The sequence below is a fragment of the Anopheles marshallii genome, chromosome 2 (assembly GCF_943734725.1).
Source record: "Anopheles marshallii chromosome 2, idAnoMarsDA_429_01, whole genome shotgun sequence".
Classification (NCBI taxonomy): Eukaryota; Metazoa; Arthropoda; class Insecta; order Diptera; family Culicidae; genus Anopheles; species Anopheles marshallii.
Genome location: NC_071326.1, coordinates 22,462,602 through 22,472,972, shown reverse-complemented (window position 1 = coordinate 22,472,972; position 10,371 = coordinate 22,462,602). Strand labels below are relative to the sequence as shown.

Here is a 10,371-nt window from a genome sequence, read left to right as displayed (position 1 = left end):
AAATTACAATAGAACATCAATTATCCGGGCAACTGCGGCATGCCGGTTAATCGATTTCCACGGACCAGACACTTCACCTTCACAGACCCTTCGCCTTAAGGTCTAAAGAAATTGTTTATTGACAATATGGAACATTTTCCAGAGAGTTTAACTTGATAACCTTTTTATTTAAAAGCCTCCAATTCCTTTTGAACTAAACGGTGGAAAAAGTCAAAGTGACAAAGTCTAAGTGTCATTTCTAAGGTCACGGATAATCCGCCAGTTCATTAGGCTCCGGATAATCGATGTGCTACTGCAATTAGAATTATATAATTCAAGGTTTCTTAAATCATCATTTATTTTTGAGCTAATTTCAAAATAAATAGACGAAACAAATATAACTGATTTATGGGAAGGGATCGTTAATCGTGTTCGTGTTTCAAAATAAAGCACTAGTATAGTTACAACATATTATTTAGACGGTTCAAAACAGTGTTCTATTTGAAAAAAAAACCCGAATCCTTACACACATTTGGAACGAGGTTCCCGCTCGGTTAAATCTACTTCGAATCTACAATCTTACCAAAGGTAAAAAATAAATTTAAACAATATATACATTTACCGTACTTAGCGCCTTTATCTTAACAGCTGCACACGCAACAAATGGCGTCATCAATCTGATTGGTGGACATTCCCCATAATCGACCATTTGGCACGCGAACAACCAATTCCCGACACACATTCCTTAAGAAACATACATGCTACTCCCACACACACACACATGTTGACACAGTACGAATCTGTCTACCATAGTTATGAGTCATCGTCATGACCGTGTACGAGATACAGGCACGCACTCAGACGGCAGAGATTGCCGTATGCCCTGCAAAGCGGGAACTGAACCGTACGAACCTTTACGAGCGCGAAGAACCGGAACACAATAAAACAACAATATACACCAATATTTCACCCAGTGGGGTCGGGATCCGCCTCCCAATTTCACCCAACCCCCGGGGGTTGGAAAAACTATTCCTCAGTACATCCTGGTACAGCAACAGGACTGGCGCATACACGCGTCGTGCAGTTGGAACGGGGAGAGTTATAGGGAAGTTACACACATCCGGAGAAAGCAGCGAAGATGTTGGGGTGTTGTTTGAAAGATTCCTTTCCCTACTTCCCGCTCCAATTGCCGCCTTACACCCCTGTTCCCATTTACTGTACGCATCACTGATCATCTATCACGTTGGTTTGGTTCGTGTGTCTAAGATCCCTATAGGCGAAGGAACCATCCTTCACCACACAGACACAAAATCACAGTTCCGGTCGATCGGTTCGAGCTTGGCAGATGCCTTCCACCAACCACCGCAAACAAAACGCACAGCAAACATTTGGGTCGGGTGGGCCAAAAAAAGCCTACACAGAAAGAAACCGCGAGCTCTGTGGCGTACCGTTGCAGCAGTTGCCATTGTTGGCGTTTTTGTGGAATTTGCCAGGTTCCGGTTACATTCACCCATTCCTTGCGGTAATGGGTGAGCACTACCGTTCTGTCATAAAGCTATATGGTCTGCACAAATTTTCCACCCTTAATTCTTTGTCTGCACAGAACATCCACTCCACCGGGAACTTCCGGTGGGGGACCCGAACGGCACATATAAATAAAAATGTAAATAATCAAATTTTTATACGACACCCCAGGACGTTCAGCATCCCTGTTCTGGGGGGAAACTCTGCACAGGCTTGCCTTGTTGAAAGGGCTTTGACCTGGCCACCGAACGGGAATGGGTGAAGAAGCACCGAACCAGCATAAGTGTATCTGACCCCCCCAAGGCTAGGGTGGAACGGCTCGATAATCATATGTGAATTGTTTTTGGATAAACAAATTCAGTACTCTCTCTCTCTCTCCCTATGGCGTCGACTACGAGACGAAGACTAGGAGAAGGCTCCGGAAACGTCCCGCGTGGTGTGAAAATTAATCCGTGTATCATCCGTGTGCTGCTGAGTACCCGGAGATCGGAGTTTCATTTCCCTAGCGATGCATTGCGGTAGATGAACACTGGGTAGACAATTTCACCTCATTTTGTGCTCCTAACTTGGATGTCAGAGCAGTAGCGACCGAGGGACGACAGCATCCTCCGCCAACTTTCCGCTTGTCCGTTCCCTTGTTCTGATTTCCGGCTTACCGCGATGAATGGTGGCACCGTTTGGCACATGGGATTCGATGTGGCGGTGCGGAGTGGAGGAATATACAATTTGGTTCAATTTTCCTATTTCCTGTCGAGTGTGTTTTTTTTTGTTTTCTTTTATCCTTTTTTTCCTTTCGCCGGAAAAGGCTGATTCTCTGGCTCCAGAGCATCATGCGGAGGAATCAATAACTCTTCCAACGCCGAGGAGGACGTTTTGTTTTAAAAGCGAGGGTGGTTTTGGCTCTGGGAGATAATAAAGAGCGGAAGAAAGCTCACGAGCTGTAGCTCTCAAGTAGCGAGCTACACCTCGGAGAAACATTTCAGTTCGGTTATGATTTTTTGTTTATCCTATAAAATTTAGTAGAAAATATATTTTTCTTTTACGGCCGAATACACGCGGGATAAGGTGACCTTTCACTGTTTGGAGAAGGAAATGTCTACAAACGAATGTGAATTGTATCTTAGATTAAGATACCTTTAGTAGTAAGCAATACGGCCTGACTGTTCTTGTAGAATAAAAAAAATATATTTTTCTTATAACTTGAATTTGATCGGACAGAGCGAAAATTATTCTTCATCTCTTTCCATTCATTGAAATCCCCGTTAGGTTGTTGAAAAAATTCAACTCAAAAACAGCCTGCTGAGCAATTTCGACTACTGAAAAACACATCACATCTCATTCCTATCATTTTATGACCTCAGTGAGTTACATAACTATTCAACACTTTTTTTTAACTCTGCAAGAGTGAGCAACAACTACTATAATTACCCAAAAAAAATAGCCTAAAATGCTTTATCGTAACAGTAGTTTTATTTTTGACATAATTATACAATAATTAAAAAGAAATAAAATTAAGCAAACAATACGACCACAACAACCTGTGATGGTTTATTTACATTACAAAAAAGTGCCAAACCATCAAAACCGCTTCCCGCCACGCTTAAACTTCCCTCCATACGGTTTATCATTTGAATCCGGCTTGGCCGGTTTGTGCACCACGTGCAGTATCTCCCACAGCTGCTTCCCCAACGCCTGCCCACCCAACAGCTCCTCCAGCTCAGCCTCAGTCTTCTGCGTCAAATCGCGCAAGCTCGTGCACTGGCGCATAACACGACGCACGTTCCGGGCCGTGATGCCGGGCAATTTTAACAAAAATTCTTGCACCTCCACATTCGCCAACCCGTCCAGCGTTTCGTACTCATCGTTGTTTGCCGCCTCGTCCGAACCGACCTTGACGGCAACATCCGGATCGGGTTCCGCTTTGCCCTGCTTTAGCTCCTCGAACAGTTGCGCGGTCGAGTAGGGGCTCGGTGACCAAACGAGCCGCAGTTTGGGAAAGTGTATGGTAAGCAGTTGCAGCTTAGCCATAATGTCCTCGTTGGAGGAAGAACCACCACCGGATGACGTTCCCGCACCGCTAGCGTTCGATACCATAAAGTAGCGCTGAAAGTGGAACGGTTTGTTTTGATCGAACTCGATCAGCAGAATCGGTTTCGCGTAGTAACGTGTCATCTGCACACACTGATTGTAGAGCCGGCCCGAGTTGAGTGAACCGATCAGATCGGAAATTGATTTACGTTCCACGCAAATTTCCGGTGTGATGATGTAATCTCCAATCTGCAAAAAGGGAAACGAATAATGCATAAATGAGTGCAAAGAATCGCCAGTGTGTAATTTTGGCAATTACCGTGATGGTCAGTGGCACAACATCGATGCCTCTCCTATGAATCAAACAGGGCAAATCCGATCGGAACTCACGCATGTCTACGATCACGCGCGGTGTTACAATTTCTGCCGGATCTTTAACCTCCTGACCACCGGCCTGTCGGCTAGAGATTTCCTGCTTCTTCTGCAACATCATGATCGTGTCCTCCGATTTGCCATCCTGATACTCCGGAACAACCATTGTCTGGGAGACAAAAAATGTGGTGAAAAAACTGTCCAATAAAACGATTCAAAAGCTACTTACCCGTTTCGTTTCGATCAGCAGTTCGAACGCTTGCTTCTCGCGCCGTAACGAGGTCAGATACGATTGTTCTTCGACCGTTTTCGAGTAAATGATAGCAAACACCCTCACGCGGGCCATCAGCTGCCGCTGTTGCCGCGCCTCGTACACCTCAATCTGCCGGATGGCGGTAACGTTCGTGTGATACATCACAATATAGCGTGGCCGTATCTGTTCCAGCGTACGATCCAACGATCCCAGCCCGCTCGTTTCGCTTTTAAACGTCTGTATAAACACCAGCGGGCGGTTCGATTCCTTCACCACGCTCGTTATGTCCATCTGTTCCATCTCGACAAACGATTCAAACACCCCACTCTCCAGCATGGTGACGTCGAACTGTGACTGATCGCTGTCCGGCTCGTCCGCCACAAGAGGACGCTGGGACATTGTCAGTACATACGAGTCGCGGAAGTATTGCTGATGGTCCTGTTCATCCGTACGCACCGCGGCCAAATCTCGTTCCATGTCCGATTTTTTAACACCACTCTCATCACCTTCACCCCGTTCCTTTGCTTCCTCTTCCTCTATTTCCTTCCGCTTGCGAGCTTCCTCTTCTTCGGCTGCTTCACGACGCTTTTTAGCAATCCGCTCACGTAAAAATCCACCCTTTCCCGATTCCGGTTCCTTGCTGGAGGATTGTTTTTGTACGCCTGATACATTCGCAGTGGTTGGTTTCGGTCTTGCGACCGGTTCAAACTCTTGTATCCGAAAAGCTGCACCGTCCGTTTCGGTTGAGATGTGTTTAAACTGTTCCGCCAGCTTCGTAACGGATATGTCGTTCTTCATCGCTTGAAAGAACAGGTAACGCTCGGGGCCTTGCGTGAGGAATTGGTTCAGCTGATAGCAGGCCCGCGAATCCTGACAGAGTATCAATATTTTCACCTGTTGCTGCATAAACTTTTGTCGTTCTTCCTGTTTGCGCATTTTGCGTGCTATTTCCTTGATGTCGTTCGGTATGTCGACTCGCAGCACGTCGGAAAGAGCTTTCCATTTTGGGCAAAGTTCCGGTTCAAACTCTGTTAATGTGAATGAACGTGTAATGTAAGTAAAGAAGAATAAACCAATTTCCGAATTTTGTAACCACAAACCATTCTCCCGATTAAATACACGTTCCTTTGCTATGGTAAACACCTTTTCCGCTGCTTCCAGTATGGTCCAACCGGAATTGTTTAACGCGTATTCGGTCGTTCTATACCGCTTAAGAAGCGCGTAGAACGATACGGCATCGCCATAGAGACAGGAGCTGAAATTAGCAACACAAACAGAACAGATTAGCTTTAAAAAACACCCCACGTCAAATCATAGGGCGAACCATACGTACATCATCAAACTGCGTAACACCTTCAAATCGGCCACAATCAACTTTGTTTGCGAGCTTAACTGATGCCAGATCGTGTCCAGCTGAGCCTGCAGTATCTTGTGGAACTTCTTCGTAACGCAGTTCTCCACCGTCACCTCCTGCAGTTCCACGAATCGGTTCAAATTCTTAATGCTCTTCACGAGATAGTTCATCAGATCGAGCAAATTCGTTTGCAGCAGAATCATGTTCTGTGTCATCGGTATCTGCAGTTCGACCACGGCCGGTTCGAACGGTTTCAGCGACCGCTGGATGGTCATGTGAAACCGGGGCCAAATAAACAGCTCCTTCACGAACAGATTGCGCATCACCTTCTCCACGTGCCCATACCCGTACGTGAATGCTTCCACGTTGCGAGAGAACGCCTTAATAAAGCCCACCTTGTTACGCTGCCGATACAAACGGAGCGCAAACGCTTCCTGGCACGATTCAACTATTTCATGTGCGCGCACAACAAACATGCCCGTTATCAGCTCGATTGGGATGCGGTTTTTTAGCAAATCGACCACCAAAATGCGAGTGCTTATGAACTGAATTCCACCCTGCAGATACGTCCGTTCCCGTTCCGCTGCCGTTTTTGCCGACTCGTGAATGTGCTCCGCATGCTCCAGATTCGTACGGTAGTACTGTTCCTCCGCTTCCGAACAATTCACGACCAACACAAGCGTGGAGGTGTCGCAGAAGATTTTCAACAGATTCAGCATCGCCCGTTCATAGGAGATGCCCCTGTAAGTGAAAGAACCGGGGAACCGGAGTGTTTACTACTTCCAAAGTAAAATCTACATTTCGATCAGCTAACAAACTGCACTTACTTCGCACAAACGACCAACGCATCCGTATGCAAAAGGTCGAAAAACATCTGCTTTTCGTAGTCGAGCAGCGGGACACCTTCCGACGCCAGAAACTCCTCTGCATTCACCAGCTCCGTTAAGGCTTCATCTTCCTTGGCTTCTTGTGCGGCTTTCTCATCCTGTTCGGCCTGTTCCGCGGAGCAAGCGAGCTCCATATCCAGTTCATTGTTTTGCAGGCTGCTCGACTGTACCGTTTCGTCCATGTTGCGAATGAAACTTACATTTATTCTGCATCACTTGAAAAGCAAACCCAAACAAGCCGGCTTTCGTAGGCTACTGTGCGTGCGAGGAACTGTGCGAGAATATAAACAAATCTCGTTTATCTTGCTGGATTCAATTCTTTCTCACATTTACCACTGCGTTTGACCGCATGGTGTGGTTTACAAACCCTGACCAGCAGAAGCAAACGCGCAAACAGTGTGCTTCATTTGAAATAACGATTCCAAACACGATAACGAAGAAAATGAAACACAGTTTTAAATTTATTGACTTTCTGATGTATTTCAAAGGACAGGGTTGCCGTGTACAGAGCTTATACTTATTCACATTATAACTTCTTACATCTAGTGCTAGAGTTTAGTGTTGTTTCTTCGCTCGACTCTGTCGATATATATATATATATATATGCTACTGCCAAAAAGAGGGACGTCGATACCTCGATACATATTTCTCTGCCATGAAACATACACACACGCTCCGTTAACCACCCAAATTGCAATAGAAAAAAAAACATATTGGCTGTTTGGTTATCTTTTTCGTTATGCGCTCATTTTTCTATTTCCTTACTTTATTCGTCTCCATCAAACGCACCAACTCGTCGTTGTGGACCGTGTGTCAGCACGCGCGCGTTTTGGTTGCGCAAAAATTTTATATTACTGTTTTGCAAACGGTACGCCATCCTTAAATGACTAATTTCTATCGATACACTACAACGGTAGTTACACCTTTCGTTCGAATTACATCTTGCTGTTGCCCACCACCCATTGTACAATTCGCTCATTTGCAATTCCATATTTTCCGCTTTCCAAATCGGGCCCGCTAGAGTCCGGCCAGGCTGTTCAACTTTTAACTTAACTTATGCAACTATTAATACTCTTTTTGACACTACATATTACGGGCACCATTTCTCCACGGCTAGTAACACTCAAGTTGTTGATTGTAGTTGGTATAAGCGGTGTAATTAAGAAAAATGAAAATAAATCTTTGCAAATTAGAAAAAAAACAAAAAATCGATTAAAACAAAACTAAAATAACGCTACTGTACACTGATCACTGATCGACAAGTGGATCATCTTTAGTGGATCAAAGTTAGGTTTTACATACACATATTGCTCGGACGATTTTAGAGTCACCAAGATGTTTGCGCTTCCTCCTACTGAGCTGCTGTTCAAGAAAAGGGTGATAATAGTTCACACTACTATCGCCATATGATTTACGACCGTTCTAAACTGAACACGTTTTTACCTTTGTTTTTACGCCTGTTCTTTATCATAATGCTGCGAAAATTATATTTACGTTCTATTAACATTCTCCGTTCCGATGAGAATAATTTAATCTCTTATCGCAATTCCCATTCGCACTCGCTTAGTTTATTAGAGGTTACTAATTAAACATTTATGGTTAATTTTTGTGTGTGGTTTTTGTTTGGTTTCTGGTGCAAAACGTCATACAATCTCGCCTTGTAATTATTATTAATTTCCTTAGCTTTGTAGCAAACTGCTAAACCAAAGCAGAAATTCTATGACGATCGTTATCCATACATGTGCGAATGGTCACACAAATCAAATCGTCGTTAAGATAAGAACTACGACAACACAACTAAACGCAGTTTACAGCTCTTCATGCTCCGCTGTTAGAACACTGTATTGAGTGACGCACTTACTAGCATCCTTGTCCCTTTTGACGGCATGCGATAAAGACCGAAACCTCCCACGTGGGACACAAGTAAAACAGTGGCTATATAATATTGCGCTAACTACTACTGGTAAACGGAAGCGAGCGGAATAAATTGGGAACGATCAAACAAAAAACATAACATAGTAAACTCGCGACAAGGAAAAGAAAACCGTAAAAGAAGTGTTTATTACCCAACGTACTTTTCCTCGCACTTGCTACGGCTGGCGAGCCTTTCGGTTGATTTTGTTTTGTCTTAATTTGTTTTGTTGTGCTAAATACGCTTACCTATATATGCCTTTCTATACGCTTACCCTTCAATTGACCGATATTGCCTGCGAAAAAGATTGTTTTATTCCATCGTACACGCTCTACCATCATTCCGTTTTTTTTTTTGTTAAATTTTGGTGGCAAAATGTTTCTATATGTACATCACTTTCTTTACGACAGAGTCGAAGAAACTGGCAGGCGCACACTCATTCTCTCCAAGCTTTATTTCTTCCATTTTGGTGCGTGTAGGATTGTGAATGTTACTTAATCTAAGGATGGTAATACGAATGACCATGTTTAGGCAAATGACAATACACAAAACAACGATCTACTAGGAAAGTTGATCATACACACCATTCATTTCACCTTATTGGCTTTTTTTGTTGCAATGTTTCAATTGCCGATCAGACTAATGCCATAATTCCTTTCCTTTTTTTACATTTCGTTCGCTTGCTCGCTGCCTTTCGTTAAACCGTGGCGAAACTCTTGAATCGCTTCCTCCCCCCACAAACGATACACACTGCATTTCATCATAGGTGAGTTTCGACCTGAAAAAGAACATACAGCGGAAGGAGAATGTATGGTATTATGTGTACGTGGTCAAAATTGTGAGTATATTTTACATAAATATATTACATTCGTGAACGATCATCTTGACGATGCCGAGATGCAGTCAATGGTTTGTATCTTGCAAATGATGATTTGTATTCGGAAAATGATTCCCGCGCGCGCGCTCCCTTGCCCTACATAAAACGACCATTCCGTTTTATTCAGTATTTTCTTCTCCTACTTATTTTCTTCTACTTCTGGATAAAATTATATCTACACTTGCTGCCTACCGATTCTCGTGTTTCCCGCTTCATGACTCACACAACTCACAATGTACAGACGTATATTGCGTACCGTGCGCGTGTGTGTGTATAGTTTGTCCATTATTCTTTGACACCTTCTATTGCATACACGTTAGGGTTTTTGGATGCGTTCATCCGCGAAGAATATGTTATGTGTTACTGTTTTTTCCTTCTTTTTAATTTATATATCACAACTGATAAAGTATCTCTATACATTAGTACAGTATGCACACATTGCTGCTCCTTTCTGCAGTACGCCACCCATCTTACTGTTAAACACCATTTGATCCGTTATGTCTATATCTACTCACCGCCGGGAGTTTGGCGGTTCATTTCTATCTGTATCTCAGCTACGGGGGGATTTTTTTTTGTTTCTTTTTGTTTCCTTTTTTCCTCTTCTTAATTACCTAATCCATGTCCAATGCTCGTCTCGTTTGGATCATTTGATTGTTTCTATAGAATATGTCTAGGGGGTATAATATATACGGATGCTGCGTTATCAGTTACACACTAGGTACCGCAACACATTCGCGTGTCCAACGTTTCAAATCCTAGCTCCAAACCGAAGCCCAGTACTGATACTTAGCACTGTAAATCATTCGAAAGACAAACTCGCTTTCTCTCGTCGACTTTTCACCGTCGTATAGGTTTTTTTTTTACGCCATGACAACTATTATACAACATGACAATGAGACGACCATTCAGTGAGACCGTTTTGAGACAACCTAGTGCCAATCGTTACAATGACACGAGGAAAAGGAAGGGAAATTATCGACCCAACTTAAGGATCGTTCATCAGTTAATGGCTTTTCGTGTATCGATCAGGATCAGGATAGCGTTATTGCTCTAGCAAGGATCTCTCCAAATTCTGGTTTCGATTTATCTTCACAACAAGTATTCCTACGATTCGGTGGTTTTGCGCGTGTGCGTTACGCTTTATCCTTTACCCTTTTTTTTTTTTGGTAACAAACGCTAATATTT

The 10,371-nt window shown here is 43.6% G+C and overlaps 1 protein-coding gene across 1 annotated transcript; it reads right to left on the bottom strand.

The window, feature by feature from the left end:
* Nucleotides 1-3,081: 3,081 nt before the first annotated feature.
* LOC128707560 (DNA repair endonuclease XPF) lies at nt 3,082-6,579 on the bottom strand. The gene is made up of 6 exons (XM_053802517.1): nt 6,338-6,579; nt 5,490-6,251; nt 5,257-5,411; nt 4,133-5,184; nt 3,851-4,072; nt 3,082-3,780 (listed from the first exon to the last, which is right to left on the bottom strand). The coding sequence occupies exons 1-6, from the start codon at nt 6,577-6,579 to the stop codon at nt 3,082-3,084; spliced, it is 3,132 nt and encodes a 1,043-aa protein (XP_053658492.1).
* Nucleotides 6,580-10,371: the final 3,792 nt, after the last annotated feature.